Source organism: Molothrus ater, chromosome 1, assembly GCF_012460135.2.
Source record: "Molothrus ater isolate BHLD 08-10-18 breed brown headed cowbird chromosome 1, BPBGC_Mater_1.1, whole genome shotgun sequence".
Classification (NCBI taxonomy): Eukaryota; Metazoa; Chordata; class Aves; order Passeriformes; family Icteridae; genus Molothrus; species Molothrus ater.
In genome coordinates, this window is record NC_050478.2 from 92,240,438 (window position 1) to 92,259,304 (window position 18,867).

Consider the following 18,867-nt stretch of genomic DNA (forward strand, 5'->3'; position numbering starts at 1 on the left):
ATTTTGGATTTCTTGGATGTGTCACAGTATGGTTTAGTTTCCTGGATTTCTACATAGTCTTTGAACTGAGATTATGAAGGTGCTCTTAGTAGGAACCAATTCTTTTTATTGCCCAGCTGTGCCTGACACAGGCTGTCCAGAAGCAAACTGCTGCTGCTTAACGCAAATTCAAACCTGGTCTGCCAATAGGTCTACAGAGAACATTTGAGAGGAACCTATGACTGTATCAGCACTTAATCAAACCAAATATAAAGTTCTGTGGTGAATATGTACAACAGGCCTCACAAGCAGCACTTTCTCCCACAAAATCTGGCAGTGCAACTAAGAAAGTTGCTCTGTTCCATGCTGTTGAGTGGAGTTTAGTTTAAGAGACAGAAATAGCACAGTTGTGTGTAAATTAAATGACATTATTTGAAAACAACTCTGAAAGAATGGAGACTAAAAATCTCATCTAATTAATGTGTAACAATAGATGTTGATTTATTGACTCCTCTGTGAATATACAGTTTCTATTGGCAATATTTAGATATGTTTTCTCAGAAATTCATAATTATTTATGTTTAGTAATTTATGATTAAACATTTTACAAGAAACAAGGCACTAAAATGTACAGTTAGTCATCCTTATTACATATGCTGGGAGTGTCAAACATACAGTACATTCCCCTGGCTAAAACAATTATTAAATTTCTTCCCCCAGTGGTACTTCTTGTTGAAGCCATGAGAATATACATATTTTAGGGTCCTACTTTTTCTCCTTTTACTCACTGTTTCCCTAGGAAAATCAAAGAATTTGCTATGAATATTAGCTGCACGATAAAGATAATGAAAACTACATTCATCACATTTCTAAGGACTCAGACATACTATGAGATCCATACAGATTCAAACTATAATATGGGTATTTTTTATTAATAAAAAAACCCGAACAGCCGTACAAAAAATTTTGTTTAAAGGTGCAATTCCAGAAGCTACTTCCATGCAGTCCAGAACCAGCTCTGCTGGTGTCTGTAGCACTAAAATACTAAAACAACACTTTACAACAGGTGAGATGACTGGGCTGACACCATGCTAGGAAAATCAGATCAACCTAGTGGTTACCACTTGGCTAAAAAAGGAGATCTTAATAGTATAGTTTTTAGCACAATTTAAAAAGCAAACCCCAGAAAAACCTGTTGCTATTAAAAGGCAAAGACCACAAGAGATACCATCTAATACTCCATTAAAATACTTTGTATCAGAAGGAGTGATACATTTTCAAGTATCTTATGACAAACAGCCCAGTACTTAAATGCTCATTCTGTTTCAGGTGCTTGCTGATGATAAGCACAGACATGACAAAATGTAATTTTACATATTGTTAAAATACAACAGAATCTAATGTCACATACAACATCATGTAAAGAAACGGTGGTTTCCTAATTATTTGACCAGTTATACAAAAACACAATGAGGAGTGCCTAGATTCAGGTTTCCCCTTGAGATTCTCAAGCTCCAGTGATGGCAATATTTTAGAGATCCAATTTTTAATGCCTCTGCATTTGGACTGCAGTGATCCTGAACCTCCTGAACACACATGGAAAGATAATCACTTTCAGAGGTTTTCAGAGGATCCTTGCAGTCTCCTTAATCAAACAAATTCAGGTGCAAATTCAGCACTGGTGGAATATATATGCAAAACAGGGGAAGATTCTGCTGGATAAGAAAAAGTGATGGTGGAGAAATAACCACAAGGCACCACCTCAAATAAAACCTTCAGCCACTGCCAAATTCAAGTGAAAGTTTCTTTTTCACCTTGGAGAGATAAAACTTCTCAAAATATGGCCATGTCTTGGTTTGGAAAGACAGTTGTCTGCTAAGGAAGGCAGGAACCTTCCTGAAATGGAAAATGTAAACCCCCTCCCTCTGAATTGCTATAAATTTTAAATTAAGGGGCTCTCAGGCAAAAAATATGGGAGCAGGAAACAACAGTTCTTTACTAAGGAAGAAAATTAAAAAAGATAAAATAAACAATGCAGTGAACTAAACAACACTGACAGAGTCAGAACAGAACCTGACACCCTGTGGGTCAGGGTGTTGGTAGCAGTCCAATTGGAATTGTAGCTGCAGTCCTCCTGGAGTGGCAGGTGTGGCTCTGTTGGAGCAGGGATCCTGTAGAAAGGTGTAGTCTTCCTCTGAAGATCCAGTGGAAGAGGCAGCTGTTCCTCTGGGAAATCCAGTGAAGAAAGCCATGCTGGGTTCAAGAATCTCCAGATTATATCTGGGTAAAATGCTTGGCTCCTCCCTCTGGGCGGAGCATCTCACAATCCAATGCTGTCGTTCTTCTCAGTCATGCAGTGACATTCAATAGCTTGTTATCAGCAGATGTCTCCTTGGAGGGAGGAGTGGTTGTGGAAGAGATAAAGAAAACTTCCCACTTAACAGAAGACAACTGCCATACAGATGGCAAATAGAATACAATTTGCTTGGCAATCCAGGACAGGCCACCATTAATGTATTGTATTACCATCACAAGATGGTAGTACTAGCAGAGATGGCAGTATGACATTTTGAAAACATATTATCTCTTAAAGCATTTCCACTTCTTGGGTACTGTAAAAATAATGCTGTTCAACTGTGTGATTTTTTGGAAGCAAGAGGTTCTTCCTCAGCAATGCCAATCAGTCAAAAACCCAGCAGGTCAGCACCTCTGAAGAACAAGCCCTGTACACATGAGTGCTGCTGGATGGTAGCTGGGGGTAGAACAGCTTGTGCAACCTGTGACTGGAAGTTCAGAAACTGGAAGTTCATTTTGCCCACAAAAAGAAGGGCACGAGTAGGGCTAAGCCTTTAGGTCTGTGGGAAGCAGGACAGACTGGAATATCACTGTATTTGCATTTACTGATTGCCAGAACTTTTTCTTCAGCTACTGTTGTAAAATGTCATAGCCTCTGCATTTCAAGAAGATGAAGATCAGATCTCTCATTATTTAACCTTAAACTTTTGAGGAAAAGAAAAAGTGGAAAGTATAAACAAATGCAAAAGTCCACATGTAGCTGAGAATACAAAATATTACAAAAAATGTAATTGGCTTATATGTAATATGCTTATTTGGTAGAATTTGTGTATGTATTTAAGTGGGCATGGATTAAAACAGTTGGCTTTATTTTTTTGTTTTATTTAAGAATGCTGACAGAAAACTGCACCTGTCAGACTGAAGCTGTGTTAATTTATTGCTCTTGGCATTGAACACTGACATAATTTCAAGTTGCCCCATGATTTGGAACATTTTAACGTACAACAATTTAAAAAACCAATTGTTTACCACCCAAAGCCAGTTTTATGCATCACTAAAATTGTCCACGGCTGTCACTATGCCCTTACTTGTGTCTGAAGCTGTGGCAGGATGTGGGATTAAGTTTGCTGTGCTGTGGGGCTTCAGCCACTTGTGCTATGCTGGGTGTAAGAGAGGCGCCTAAGTTTAAGCCAGTCCTGTCCCACACCTGATGTTCTCAGCCTGGCTCCCTGACAGCACACTTGCACTGGATTTACAGAAGTAGAGTTTGTGGCATTTGAACCAGATTGAGAGCAGAGATCAACACATATCTACTGAGGGCATGGCATGGTGTAGAGAAATTTGCTGGCTTCAGTGGGATTGTGGAAATGTAAACTGGAAGTATGCAACTTATTTATCAGTCTACTAGAGGAGTAAAAGAAAGATTACCCCATAAGACAGTGTTTTAACTGGCTGAGACAAAGCATCGTTGTGATATTTTATTTATTATACCTCTAAATTTTCTGCCTTATCAGTTTTAGAAGGCATCTCAGTGATACAGTTGGCAATGACGGTTGTCCTTGCTGGCTAAAACCTCTTATTTTTTTATTCAAATACATCCACCACCACTGATTTGGTAACTGGAAAAGACGCCAGGCAACTTGAGAATGTGAGCACCTTGCCATGGTTGAACTGGCACCACCGTGTGGCTAAATATATCCCAGCAGGAGCATCGCATTTGAGGTAAACAGCATAAAATCAGCAGGGGAAGATTTCTTATGCTCTCAGCCACTAACAGAGTGCAACTAGACGTCCATTCCAGCCTCAGAGCCTTCCTGCAGGCCAGCAATTGAAAGCAAATTAAGTGCATTTTGGAAACCACTGTTGCTTTATTTGGCAAGGACTTCTCATTATGCTTCATTTGAGACAGAAAGTTGGAGGAAAGGCAATATTTGTATTGTATATTATTGTTCCCAAAGCAGAGGTTGAACCTCTCTATTAGGTCAGCAGTGATACCTCCCAGCCTGCCAAAATTTCTGCCCTGGTTTAAATACCAAATTCATCACGTCACCTCCCTAATTTGCACTTTTCAGAATCTCAGTATTTATAAAACCTTTTTCAAATAAATGGAATTTGTGTTGTGTGTGTCAGTTCAGACTTCCTACAGTCCATGGGATTGGAATTCAAATAGTTCTAAAGCCAAGCAATTCATTGGGCTGAAGGAGTGATCAGTGGGACCATGTAGGTGTTTAATAGAACAAAACAATTTTTGGCAAAGCTGTAGTGAGAGTAACAGGTGAAATTTTAAAACTCCACAATTTAACAGATGCAGGATTTCTCCCTCTCCCCACATTATAGTGTGACACAGAATGTGTGGCAGGAATTTAAATGGGTAATTCAGCTGGTCCATTTGTGGCTTAGTACATAATTTCAGGGCATAACTCAAAGAAAAGAAAAGGGATCTGTACATGACCAAACAATGGGCAGAGCTTGAGCAGCTCATATGGCAACTTGTAAGTGCCATATAAAAAATAAATTACTACTTAATAGCATATAATTCCAGTTTCAGGTTCTGGCCTCTTCAAGAACAGCCTCTTATAGCTGAGAATGAATATCTGAAGATTTGTGGAATACAATTAATCTCAAGTTGTGCTGAATACAAACCCACTTCAACTCTCTTAACAAACAAATTTGATTAATGAGGTGCTCTAACAGTTGGTTAGAGACTGAAGCACACAACTATTCTGAAGCTGGACTGAACAACAAAAGAGAAACAAACAATCTAAATCAACATTTTAAAAACTCACCTAAATAAATTAAGGACAATCTACAAATCTATCTTGACTTATTTCTGTTAAAACAGAGACTTGTTTCCCTAAATACATATATGTCTAGTGCAGGCTTTGTATCTTGCCGGCTCTTCATCAAGAAGGGAACAGATTGTTTCTAGCAATTTGAGTGCTTCATTGCTTCTTTTTTTTTTTTTTTTTTTTTTTTTTTTTTTTGTTCCTTTTACTTTTTTTGTGTGGCTGTTTTGACAGATTAGAAGATTTGGCAAAAATACTTCTTGATTCTTAGAGAGGTTGACCATCGGGTGAGATTTATCCACACACTGTCCTGAATACAATAGTTTTACAACCCACAGCCATGGAGTGGACAACCTTTTCCTGTTCCTTGCTGTATATCCTATGCCATTTGCAGACTATGTGCTGGACAGATTTCATGTGGCTTTCCACATGCATGCATGTCTGGATAATGTAGTCTTAGAAAACTGTCCAACTTCAGTTTTACAAAGAGTGAGGTCTAATAACTCTGCTGGGATTCCTACTTGAAAGTAGCTACTTTTCTTATTGTCAGGCACTTGTGAATGCTACGATAGAGGTGTCCAGAGTCTCAAAGGAAAGAGAAGTGAAGACCATGAGGGGAAATTGTTTGACATGTGTGACAACGTTATCTCTTGGGACAGCTAAAAGCTGTCTTCACTTTGACTCGTTCTGAAAACCAGCCTTTTTTTTTTTTCTTTTTAACTTTGCAAGTTTTTAATTTGTTATTAACATGACTGATGGTGTTGTCAGATGCCTAATCCCTTCACCATCAGAACAGTAAAATTTTCAGAGCCTCAGCTAGTACATTTCTATTTTATAGCTCTAGTTTTAGGTCCAGCAATCTGTCCACATTTCTACGTGCACCTTAGTTAGATATCAGAGAATCAAGCTGATCATCAGCACAGAAGTCAGTCTGTGATACCAGAAACAGAGGCAACTGCTTGCTTTCACTGGAAAACATATTATCCTATTCTTATAGGTGGCAACCAATGGTCATCTTTCTTTTTATCAAATGTACAATTATACAAAATTCAGGGAGAGTGACGATGAGTGAATATACAGTCAAATGTCTTGAGAAGAAACAGAAAAATAAAGTGGGAAGACAAGTAATTATCTTATGAAAGCAACTAAGGTACATAAGACTTTCAAAAATAGCAAAGTAGCTCAAAATATGAAATCAAAGGACTACCTGTGTGGGACTTGTCTGGGAAAAAATCAATTAAATGTTATTTTAAGATTTACATGTAATTCCTCTACCCACAGAGTAACAAAATACAAACATGTAGCAGTTTATTATTTCAATGTCATAATGAGAAAAATACCTGAAAACATGATGCTACATGATACTACATGAAAGTGTGCTTGTAGAGACTGTAACCACAGAGATTCAGAACAAAACTGGAACATTATAATGCAAGTGGGAAAGAAAAAGGAAGGAAAAGGACACATAAAAGCTACTGTAACTAAAACCAGAAAAAAAAATCTGCAAAAGATCATTGAAAATACCTATGCAATCATACAAATACTTGGGAGACTGCTAAAATTTGGTACAGAGATGAATGCTCATTAAACAAAATTCAACACAACATCCTCAGCTGCACTATATGCTCAGAAAAAGGCAGCCCTGAACCATCCCTCTTTCTCTGGCCACAGGGCTGCAATGGGAAAATTGCAACCCTGAGCAGCAATAGTTCAAAGTCTGAGTGCTGAGCACAAAATCCAAGGGCTGAGTTCAGCCACACCAGGTACACCTGCTCTGTAAGGATCACTTCTCTGAGCAGTGCCTGGGAAGGGCTGTGTTTTCAACCCCGCCCAAACACATCTCTGTAGTGTAGGAAGGAGCTTCAGAGAGAGGATTTGTGGCAAGCAGCAAGCTCCTGCTTTATCTGGTGATAAAGCAGCCTGGGCATTGAAAGAAGTAGAATAGATATCAGAAGAAGTAGAATAGACATGTTGTTTGTCAAGGTAATAACTTTCATTTGAGGAAGCTGTGAAAGGATTCCACTGAGACTCCTCAACTACCAAGGAAGAAGGAAGTTTTTTACCAGGAAACCTCAAACCTAACTTCTGCAGAACCCCAAAGATTTAGGAAGAATCAAAATCAATTTCACAGCTTCAGCACCCTGCATTAGCTCTGGTCTTGATGAAGGACATCATGATCACAGAGTGTCCTCCCAAATTACATGGAGCTGGAATGGAGGAAGTGCTCCTCTCCATTTCTCAGTACTAACCTCTCCTCAAAATCTTCTAGTATGTTTCCTGGCCTGCGTGCAGAATCCAGAATGTACTGGCAGCTGTGTGGAAAAGGTAACTAATCATGCTTTCTGTGGAAAGGGAAGGTGATGGTAGATGGTGAACATTTCATGTTCAAATGCTGTGATATGAGCAGTCTGGGCAAGAGGAAGGAAAAAGGAAAACACATCTATCTGAATGAAACCCCCTCCCTGCTCATATTGCTGGTTAAAAAACTAAGGGTGAACAGAAACATAAGGAAAAAATGTATGAGGAAAAAAAAATCAATACATGAAAAATTTATACTAGGCAAGAAATTAGATTACCTCCAAGGAAAGACAGCACCTGAAGCTAGGTTCATGTTAATTTGGGGAGCATAAAGGAATTCATCACACCTTTCTAGAAGGCCCTTGTTTTCCTTCCTAAGATTACAGAGGCTGAGACAATGGCCACTATGTATCTGGTGTACATGCTTTTGTATGGAGTTAAGAAGGGATCATTTGGCCCTGTATCTTTTAAGTTCATTCTTGACAAAAAGTTTTATAGCAAATCCAGAAAAGAACAGGCATGTTCTTCTTAAAATACTGCTGTATTCTATCTGTGGAAAAACCTGGAGAATATCCATCTATTCCTTGGCCAAATGGTTAACAGGAAAATACAATTATGTGAAAGTATTTGAATGCTGTAAGATAGAAAAAAGGAGAGAGAAACAAATGGACATACTATCTGAGATGGCTATATTACATATAAGAAAGTCAAACACAAGTAAAGATAAACTCTACTACCAGAGGGAGTAATTGCAACAACAATAAAGGCAAAAGTAATTTCTCAAGTAATTTCAATTCCATCACATTGATCACTTTATAAAGCCAAAGTATGGCAAGGAGATACATTACTTCCTCCTGTTGAGCTTTTACATTTTTCTGTGTTTATCACCCAATTTTACATCAACCAACAGTCAACTACAAATGGGAAAGCAAGAGCCTGTGTCACCTGTGAATGATCTATTGTCCATACCACAAAACCCTCTTGTATAATTTATGTTAGGTGTAATGTTGCCATTCTTCCCCTATGCATGTAATGATCATTCCTTCTTTCATACCTTCATCTTGGCTCTCTCTAATATTTCTCTTATGATCTTCTTTCTTGTAAATAGAACCTGAATTAAAAGGGTCTATTGTTCGGCCTAAGAACTATAACTTTTGGTCTTAGAATAAGAAAATATACCAAGAAGCAAGGCATTATCCACTTAGCACCGCTTGAAAACATGCTTATTTTAAAGGATTTTTAAATATAAAAATAAAACAATCTTTCATGAGCAATCATATAATTTCAGGAGTTCAAGCTACCCTTATCTCACATGGTGTGAGATCCTCTCTGACTATTTCATCATTTTCACTATCCAGGGCTATCTAGACTTGGATTGTCTCTTTATTCTTGCCCTCTTCACAGGGATGAAATTGTGTCCATTCATTACTTTCTAACACCTGGTTTTCATTTACTTTCACTTAGAATGAGTGCAGAAGGTTAAGACAAATGTTTTAATTGGTTAAGACAAATGTCTTCCCTATCCTTGTTTTCTGGATGGTGCCTGAACAATTGTCACAGCCAGTCAAACTGACTCATCCTCTAGACTGCAGAATGCAATCTCAGAACAAGGTCCTTACTTCTGTTTACTTTTCTTTTGCCTCTACTGTTATTATACCTTCCAAAGTGTTTTCATTCAGCAGAAAAATAGAAGTGCCCATAACAACATCCTTCTTTGGAATTCCTGGACTTTCTTCACACAGCCAATTTATAAGAATATTGAGTTTGTGGTCAAAAAGATCTGTCTTCAGATTCCACCCAGGCCCTATTTTTTTAATCTTGCAGCAGCCCAGCATATTTTTTTTTCTCTGTCATATAAAATGAGTTGTAATAAACAGCTCCCATTGTGATTGCTGGTTTTAGCACATTTAAGGAAGTAGCACAGGTACCACACTGTTAACCACAGCGAGTCCTGTGGTTGATAATGGCAGTGCTAACAAAGATGAATCACCAGCAGTGAAAGCAGGTCAAAAAAACCACACACATACACACACACACAGAACCCTACTCAATCCAAAACAAAACCAAAAGGAACTCACTCCACCAGAAAAGATATCCAGGGAAAGAGATAGGAGTGTTGCTGGGAATGTATGCCATGTAACATACTCTGCTTTGAACACATTGTTCACAGTATGGATTCGCCCTCAGCAGTCATGATCTGAAAAACTTTATTGAATAATGTGATATTCAGATTTTTCAATGAAAATTTATGGTTTTGTTCATTTTTCTCACTGCTTCAAATGATGGTTGTACACCTTCCTGTAAAACAGGTTTTCAAACACCAGAAGTTCTTATGAATCCTTGCAGGGTTCTGCATTTTCACATTTTCTTAACTCTTGCCCCACTAGAATAAATGATTGCCAGGGTAAAGATTATTTTTGTTTGTGCTTTCCTACTATCTACCATTCTGGACATCCAAAATCTGTGGGGACTTTCATGTGAATGCCTTCATACAAATCGTGTCCATCACCCCTCACTGACAGCAAAGGCAAGAAACACACCACCATAACACACAGGACAGAACAAACAAAACAGCAGTGCTTCAACACAAGAATGATTCCCTTGAACTGCTTTCCACCCTACGAGAAGGAAAAGAGGGTGAGTCTTAGTCTTTTCTTCTAGCTAAGGAGAAATAATCAAGCTAGCTGCTACACCATCAAGTATTGCATAGGAAAATAGAGGGAGACTTTGCCAATGGACTGGCTGGCTCACTGCATTTTGAGAGCTTTGTGAATTCTTAAAAAGCTCTTCCCCTCAGAATGACTTCAGGAGAACAGCACACAGTGCTGGCAGCAGCATTTGAGCCTCCTATTTGGGTATTCTACTTCAATACAAGATGGGCCTGGAAATGAAAGAAAAAGCACAGTGGCCTTTGAGGAAGAAGTCACCTTCTTTTTAACTTCTCAAGTGTCAAGGCTCAAACAACTGGAGGGCCATTCCACAACCATCCTCTCAGTCAGCCAGCCATTACTGTTCTTCAGAAGGAGAGGGCTGTTACTACAGTGGCCCTCTTGCTACATCCTTCATTTTCACATCTTCTATGAAAAATAAGTTATGGACTGTATTAACCAGCTTATTTTCCCTAAGCTTCAGCATAATGATCCAACTAATAGCTGTCCATCATCTTTTGTCTCAATAGCAGAGAGCAACTCCAACCCTTGCCTTCATGTGGGAAATGGCAGATAGGAAGAGATAGAAATCAAACAAACACTACAGCCTGATGTTTGAAGCTGTTAAGTTTTCTTATGAACTCCCAATGTAAGAATACCCAGAGTACCTTAAACTGCACAAGGATCAAGGGTGTTCTGAGAGGAAAAAATATGTTCACATTTTAGAACACTGTGCATCTGTGTCATTTAAACAAATCAGAACTACCTACAAATTATTAAACAATAGTTTTCCTCTTGGTGAACTATACCACTGTTTCCCTAAACATTAAGAGTCATTGTGTGTTCACTCTCAGCCAGGCACCTATCCTGTCACTGTACATTCACAGTAGAAAACCCTCTTTCCAGTGCGTGTTACTCATAAATGTGCTAAATCAGACTGACTCTCTGCCCTTCTATGTTCTAAGGTGAATTAGGAAAGGGTCTGTTATAGGATGATACAGGCCATTCTTTTGTAATGGTCTGCAGTTTTCTCTCCCAATACATTTTCTTTTTATTTAGCACTTCCATTTTTATCCTGTGCTCTTCTTCAGCCATCTCACACTCTCTTTCTATTTGCTGTATCTTTGCCACATGAACTTCATTCATTTGGATTAACTGGAGTTGCAAAATTGACATTTGCTGATGATGTTCTTCCTCATGCATCTTTTTCAGAGCACTTTCCTGAGATGCTTTACTTCTGTAGTTCTTATCTGCTGCTATTCTGACATCAGAACACGAAGGCTCAGGCTGGGAGGTGCCTTCACATACTGGAAAATGTACCAGCTCTTTGTCTTCATCACAAAGTTCTCTGTTGGACACAACAAATGACTCTGCAAACAAAAGAAGAAAAAGTGTTATAGTATTCTCTTCCCTTCCTTCAAGAAACAGAAATGTGATAAAATATAAGTTACTGACATGTGCATATAAAGCTTCTGCTCCAGTAGCAAAGCACAGGAGCCACTACATAAGGCAGTTCTGCAGAGAATACTAAGGACATAATGGGCTGAACAGAACAACTTGGAGCTCTGTTGAAAGACCTCCAAGGCTATAGTGGGAGTTCAAAAGACTAAAGTGAATGCAGACACCTGTAAGTGGACACCTAAATTTAGATGGCTGAGCCTGGAGCTAAACCTTAATGCATCCATTTAAGCTAAATCCATATGTGACTTGCAATATTTTATAAAAGATTTGAGTGTCAGGTGAAGCTGTGTCAACATGAATATCAAAAGACCAAGGGAACAGTAGGAAGAACACTTTTTATTCTTTCCTTATTTCTGCTGCAGATTCTGTAAATATAGTAGTGTATATTTTTAGGAAAAATATCGCATTATTCTAACTTTAAGAAGGCTCTACCAATTCTTCTGAAATAAAAGAGACTGTGCAGGGAACAGAACAGTTACCACTGCAAATGAGGGTCTCAAAATACATTCCTGTCCAAATCCAAATGACTAATTATGGTAAATACAATTATAAAAGAGGCATTCTAAGAATGTTATCTAACAATGTAGCTGCTGTTGTCTTTTGAGCAAGGACAGTCTTCTGTGTGAGATCCTGACATCATAAAATTTGCAAGAAACTGTGGCAGCCACCCTCCCTCCTGGTATTGAATTATTCCTTCTGGGGATGCTTGCCAAACAAAGAAGAATGTAGTGCTGAACTGTTTCAGAAAGGCCATTCTCCAGTGTGGACTGCAGCATGAAATATGGCTCCACATACTCTTTTTAGTCCTTGAAAACAAAGGAGGAAAGACCACTGGGAACTCTTGCAGCAGGCAATTGTGTATCAATTTGCTGCTGGTAGTTTTGGGTTTTTTTTTTTAAACCAGAAAAATGATACTTTAAAAATAATAACGATATCCTTGGGACTGTTCTCTGGAAAGCCAGCATGATAGCAACTGTGATGCTTGCCACAAAGCAGCAGATATGTCAAAAAGGGATGAAAAAAATCTGCAAAAAATCTCACACCCGTTTAACTCCTGTAGGCTTTGGGAAATACACACAGCCTTGTAACATCATAGCTCTGAAATGACTTTTCTATATCCAGCAGTCACAGCTAAGTGGAGAGATTTGAAAAAGTATCACTGGCAAAATCACATACAAAACAATACTACTTGCATCATTACAGCAACATTTATACCTTGACTAGAAGCATCAGGCTGATATTCAGAGTCTTCTTCTGGTGGGCTCTGCAAAAAGTACATTTGCTCAGGCATTATGCTTCCAATCTTCTCCTTCCCTACGATGTGAGTATTTATAAGTGGACTAATACTCCTTTTTACCTTCTCCCGCCTCTCATGTGCCATTATCTTTTTTGTCCGTGCCTTGATATTTTCCCAGCATTTCTTTAACTGTTTGAAGTCTCGCAGTGATACACTGGGCTGTGAGTTATATTCATGAGCCAGTGCTTGCCAGGTGCGTTGTTTCAGAGCAATAGTTCTTGCGTCGCTTTTTTTACATTCAAGCACGTATTTGTATTTTTCAACTAATGCAAGCAGCACACTCTTCTCCACTTCTGAGAAGTATTTAGCAGGCTTTATTATTTCGTTTTGCATTTTCTACTGTTTCTCCAAGAAGCCAAAATTCCTACAGAAACAACAATGAAAGAAAAAAAGAAAAAAAAAAAGATACACAAGTTAGAACTGGTTGCAGTATCAGGATTCTGATCAATTTGGTTTTCTAGAATAGCTTGTGAATAGTTCTAGAGTACATAATGGAATGATCAGGTTAGATAAAATAAAATTACATGCTGGTTTGTGTTGCCACTTTAGTGGATACACAGTGCCAGAAGTAGACTATAATGAATAGTTGTCTTTGTTACAATTTGTCTGGATACAAAATACTCACTATTTACTTAGTATCTTGCTTTTAATATCTTGTTTTCCTGTTCATTGCACTTTCTCACTCCCAGAAAGTTTTTCAAGCCCTCAAGTAAGGAACAAATTTCAAAACTCAGCCCTCGCTAGTTTCAGGTTTATGTCTGAAGCCACCTTCAGCATGTTTGGGTTTTTTATTTTTTTGGTATAAAAAATACCATCCTCTCTCCTTGCTGATTGTGTATAATAATTTCTCCCATCTCTCTCCAATATTTGAAAGGTGTATGAGCAATGATAGTAAGAAGTTGTCCTTTTAAAGACCTGTCAGCTCTGTTCTCCCCCATGCTCCATGCCCTCCTGGCTGATACCAAACAGGCAGCAGGATCCTGGCCTGTATTACAATACTGAGAAGCAGCAAGAGTTGCAAGAAGACAAGAAGTAACAACAGAAACCAACCACGCAGAAGGCACAGGTCCTTCAACCTTGACTGATGGCCCTGCATGTGTGGTACTTCCTTGCACTTGTGCTGCTGGTCACTCAGGAGCCAACGAACAGGCTAAAAAGAGTTTTGGCTTTAACACAGCCACTGCTATACACTTACACCATGTCAGCAACCACCTCTTTTCTCAAGCCCAGCACTTACGTAGTCAATAGGAAAAAGGTAGGTGATAATAGGGAATTAATGGCCATTAAAAAAAACAAAAACAAACAAAACCAACCAACCAAACAAAACCCACAAAAAATAACAACAAAACCCCCAAAACCAACCAAACAACCAAAACAACAACAACAAAAAACAAACAAACAAACAAAAAAACCCAAAAAAACCAAAAAAAAACCCCCAAAAAGCTCCAAACCAAAAAACAGAACAAAAAAAAAAAACCCAAAACAAGCAGTGTTGCCTTGACTTAACAACATACGACTGTGAAACAAAATATATTTTTGCTTCTTCTATCTTTTCACACTTTTCTCCCCCTTCCTTTCTGCTGTAACTGTGTAGCCCAAACTACTTTTAGATTTTGGGCAGAAATGCTGCCTAGCTCTCATTTCTTTTGTTTTTAATCATTAAACCCAGTGATACATTTATAAGATAATTGGTTCATATTCCTAACAGTCTAGGACTCTCCCAAAATGAATTTTCTAGTTTTTTGCCTATTGTTTCTACTACTTCTCTTACAACCTTCCTTGATGGTGCACTAGATATCACCATCAGGTTTCCTCTTCTCAATATATTTTTCCTTAACTCCACCACACTAGGACTTTGTGCCATCCTTGTAGTTCCTTTCCTCCAAACATCTTAGTACTTACAGTTATTCCCATCTCTTTCAGTAAAGGTAACTACTTATATTTATAAAGAAGGCTAACAGACAAGATCATACCGAAATGAAAACCCAAGCCTGGCATAAAAACAGTGGCGCTCTTGAGTAGCCCATAGAATATGACAAAGCCCAGCTGTCCTGGTTTCAGCAGGGACAGAGCTCACTTTCTTCCTGGAGGCTAGTACAGTGCTGTATTTCAGATTTAGAGAGAATAATGCTGATAACACATGGATGTTTTAGTTAATGCTCAGTGGTGCTTATTCCAAGTTAAGAATTTTCAGTTCCCCATGCTCTGCCAGAGAGCAGGTGCACAAGAAGCTATGAAGGAGCACAGCCAAGACAGCTGATCCAAACTGGCTAAAGGGATATTCCATACCATAAAATGTCACATTCAGTGTATAAATGAGGAGGGAGTTGGCCGAGACCTGCAGGTGGTGAGCAATTGTATTGTGCATCATTTGTTTCTCTTGAGTTTTCTTCCTCGCTTTCTCTCTCTCCCACTCTCTCTTCTCTACAAGTATTATTATTGCTACTATATTTTATGTTGTTTCAATTATTAAGCTGTTCTTATCTCAACCCACAAGTTTTACTTTTTTTTTTCTGATTCTCTTCCCCACCCCACTGGGGGCAAGGGGTGAGCAAGCAGCTGCACAGTACTTGGTTGCTGGCTGGGGTTAAACCATGATGCCAGCAAAACAAAGGAGTCAAAGAACAGGGGACACAGTGGAAAAAAGCCTGGAATAGCAAAACTGAAGCAAAGTGAACAGAAGTAAGTAACAGTCTAGGTCAAGTCAGTAGCTAAGTTGTATCCCTACTGAAAAAGGAGCAAACACTTGGTTTGCACCTTCTGTCAGTGCTTGTCTGGGTTATTTCTGGGCACTTATGTGGGTCCTGCATAGTCACAGTTCTGCTCTCTCTTACCAAATCCTGGTTGCACAAGGACATGGGAGAGCTGAAGTTTTTGCAACAGACAGCATCTAGGGGACTAAGGGAAAGATCCATAGGAAAACAAAATGCAGTAGTGCTACTGCTCATAGAAGAGCTAGTTTACTTTACATGAAAGCAAAAGGAGGAAGAAGGAAGAGAGTTGGGTGGTTGAGTTTAAGGAAGACAGTTTCTTGATCCAGTATTTCCTCTGTCACGCTGTGTCAAGTTATTTTTCATGGTCTGTGAAAACTTAAGTGACCCCCCCATGCTGGTGATAGGAATTCTTAAACAGTCATACCAAGAACAAACTAGGTGTAAGTAAAGTTCATTGCATCCAGTCATTACAATGTCTAGGTCTAATAGAGGTGTACAGCTGCTTCAGGAATTCCTTAAATAAAACACAAATTAGGAGAAAAAAAAAAAAGTAGTCAGGAAATTGACATCCTAGCAAAGATACTGAAAACTGACAATTTCACTCCATGAAATCACTCTGAAAACACGTAAGATAAAAGAGACCTAGAATGGAATAGAGTGTATCTACTAATCCATTTTACTTCCATACTTATTGCACCATTCCAAACCATTCAGTTGCTTTGGACAGATGCTGAAATGAAATTCTTGGGACTAAATATTGGTTCTGTATCTTAACCTCAATTTCACCAAGGAATGGGATGAAATGCAGTCCCACCAGCACGTTTTGAGGCCCAATACCTTATGACCCTGAAAAGCCAGGATCACTCCATGTGATCAGAAAGGACTGATTCTACCTTCTGCTGATACATGGAAATCTTACTTCTAGTTTTGAAAAGGTGAGAGAACCTCAGATGAAAAAAAACATTACATGTTTATGTTTAGAAAATCCCATTATTTAGAAAAACAGGATTTTCAGAACTTTGGAGAGTACATTCAAAAAGTTAAACATTACTAGGATTCCAGGTGCTAAATATCTAGCTCCACAGACTGGCCATCTAATCCATTTTAATGGAAAGATAAGTCCTACTCTGAGAAGAATACATCCGTCTTTTCTTCCACTAATCACATTCCCAGTATTTGTTTCCTAAACATACACACAGCACTTGTGTCCTTTCTGTGAAGAAGCCAGGATTATGATCTAGGATGTATAAAGGAAGTCAAAAACTGGTGTGGGCAGTCTAATACATACAAGAAAAGAGTTTTGGAAGACTCATCTCAAGATCTTACATGCTTAACCTACTTTCTTCAATGTATTAAAGCCCATTTGCAATGAGGTGAACAAGAAAGCTCTCTGAGATGTCAGGACAAGTTAGAATAGCAAGAAGTTGTGTCAGAACACCACCATGTATTTATATTCACCTCTTTTTTCTTTATGCATATTATTCACCTTCTTGCAGCCCACTGGCTCCTCTGCAGAATATGAGAAAGGACTCACAAGCCCACAGAATTTCCATTTTGAGGCTAAACAGTCCCTCCAGGACATATGCCTGGGATATATTTTAGCAGGAATCTGTGCTGAAATCAAAGTAGTTTATTGTGCATAGCTCATCTCGTAAACTGGATTGATTTGTGTGGGCACATGAGGACAGCTGCAGAGTAAATTCTAAGAAACAAAGACTGGGAAGCTTCTCCCACTCTTACAGGTGCCTAGGCTCCAAGACACATGCAGCAAGAAAGCCCTTTATCCTAAATACCTTCTCCTGGCATGGCTCAATTCACAACTTGCCTTAAAGCAGTGTCCTAAGCATTTGTCCTCTCACACAAACCTCTATCGCTTTAAGATAACAGAAGTATCTCTCAGCTCCTCAGCTTTACTGTGAAATGTTGTGCAGCATTCTTCTTTTAAAGGCTATAAGGCACGTGATGTGATCTGCTCAAAGAATAGCTTGAAAAAAAATTACAGAAGTTAGGAAAAGCACATCTGTTCATAAATATGTCACACACATGCGTTATTTTGCTTGCACACAGGTAAACAGACAGCCAAGCTCCAATCAGTTGCAAAGCAGCACAGTAAAAGGAAAAAAAATCAGTTTAAGTTGCTATGTGTAAGCATTTTTAGTCCATGAAATGTTTTTTTAGGCACAAGAAAATGCAGAGAGAAAGTTATGGTGGAAGACTTATCCCAAATATTAAAAAGATTACACTAACCAAACCCAAAGAAAAGTGTTTGTTAGCAAACTGTGATCACTTATGGGGTGAAAATGAAGTACACTGACCAGTGCCAACAGAATTACTACCAGAAATATTCAAAGGTTGATAAAAATAAAATTTATGTCTCTAACTTAAATTGCAGGTGAAGCTCTAAACATAGCTAGTAATTAACAACACTGGAAATTAAACATAATTCTGTCCTTTTCATCCAGTGCTTGAGGACGAAAGAAAGGCACGGAAATGCAATGACCCAAACTAGTCACAACAGGTTTATATTTCGTTTGAATGACAGAAGCAGCAGTAAACAGTGTTCTGCTTCCTCAAATGTTTCCTTGGTTTTCCTCACCAAGCTTCCATCAGTGTTCCAGGCCTGACCCTGCCTACCTTGAGACTTGAAATCAGTAGGTAATTAAGAGCACATTGCAAATATGAATGAGATCTATACAGAAAATGTGTTTTAATCAGATTTTTAAAAATCCCACCTCCTTGGGTGCTTGCCCCCTACGTTTTAATACAAATGAATAGTTATCATGGATCATCCAGCAAACAAACAAGATCATCTATTAGTAAAATTCACGCTACTTTACCCAAATTTCTCCTATCAGATTTTATATAGTTATACACGGAAATGTATTAAAATATATATGTACCTGGACCATATTACACTATAGATACACACAGATTTTAAGCGGGTCATCCCGCTACCTATGGAGGACATCCAAAGCACTTCCCGCAAGCAAGGTAATGGACGCAGGTTGTTATTGCGAACGACTGCCTGAAATTCACCAAAAATAGGCATAATAGAGGAATCCTACCAGACTCTCCCGCACCCGAACTTCTCAAACATTAACTCGAGCTTGGTGGGCTTTTTCTAATCTCCTCGCTAGCTCCTCTTCTGCCTGAAGGAGAACGGAGAGCAGGTCCCGGCTGCACAAAGGCGGCCGCTCCCCGCCGGGCGGGCGCGGGGGCTGCGGCGCGGTGCGGGCGCATCAGCCGCGGCGGCGGGGGGGGCTCGGCCGCTGTCACCCAGCGCCCGCGGGGACCAGCGCCGGCGGCGGGGACAACCCCACCCTGCGGCCCCGCCGGCTCCTCGTAACAAAGCGCCTCTCGCCTGCCTGCCTCCCTCCCTCCCTCTTGCT

General features: G+C 39.2%; 1 protein-coding gene across 1 annotated transcript; it reads right to left on the minus strand.

Moving 5' to 3' along the window:
• Positions 1–455: 455 nt before the first annotated feature.
• Positions 456–18,803, minus strand: MSANTD3 (Myb/SANT DNA binding domain containing 3). The gene is made up of 3 exons (XM_036406243.2): positions 18,544–18,803; positions 12,683–13,128; positions 456–11,376 (listed from the first exon to the last, which is right to left on the minus strand). Exons 2-3 carry the CDS (start codon positions 13,095–13,097, stop codon positions 10,967–10,969), a joined length of 825 nt encoding a protein of 274 aa, XP_036262136.1. The 5' UTR covers positions 13,098–13,128; positions 18,544–18,803; the 3' UTR covers positions 456–10,966.
• Positions 18,804–18,867: the final 64 nt, after the last annotated feature.

What these genes read in the sequence shown, in the direction of transcription:
- MSANTD3 (XM_036406243.2), bottom strand. Translation starts at nt 13,097, where the DNA reads ATGCAAAACGAAATAATAAAGCCTGCTAAATACTTCTCAGAAGTGGAG. An exon ending in GCCTGATGCTTCTAGTCAAG is followed by an intron (nt 11,377 to 12,682) that starts GTATAAATGTTG and finishes TTTTGTTTGCAG; the next exon opens with AGTCATTTGTTGTGTCCAAC.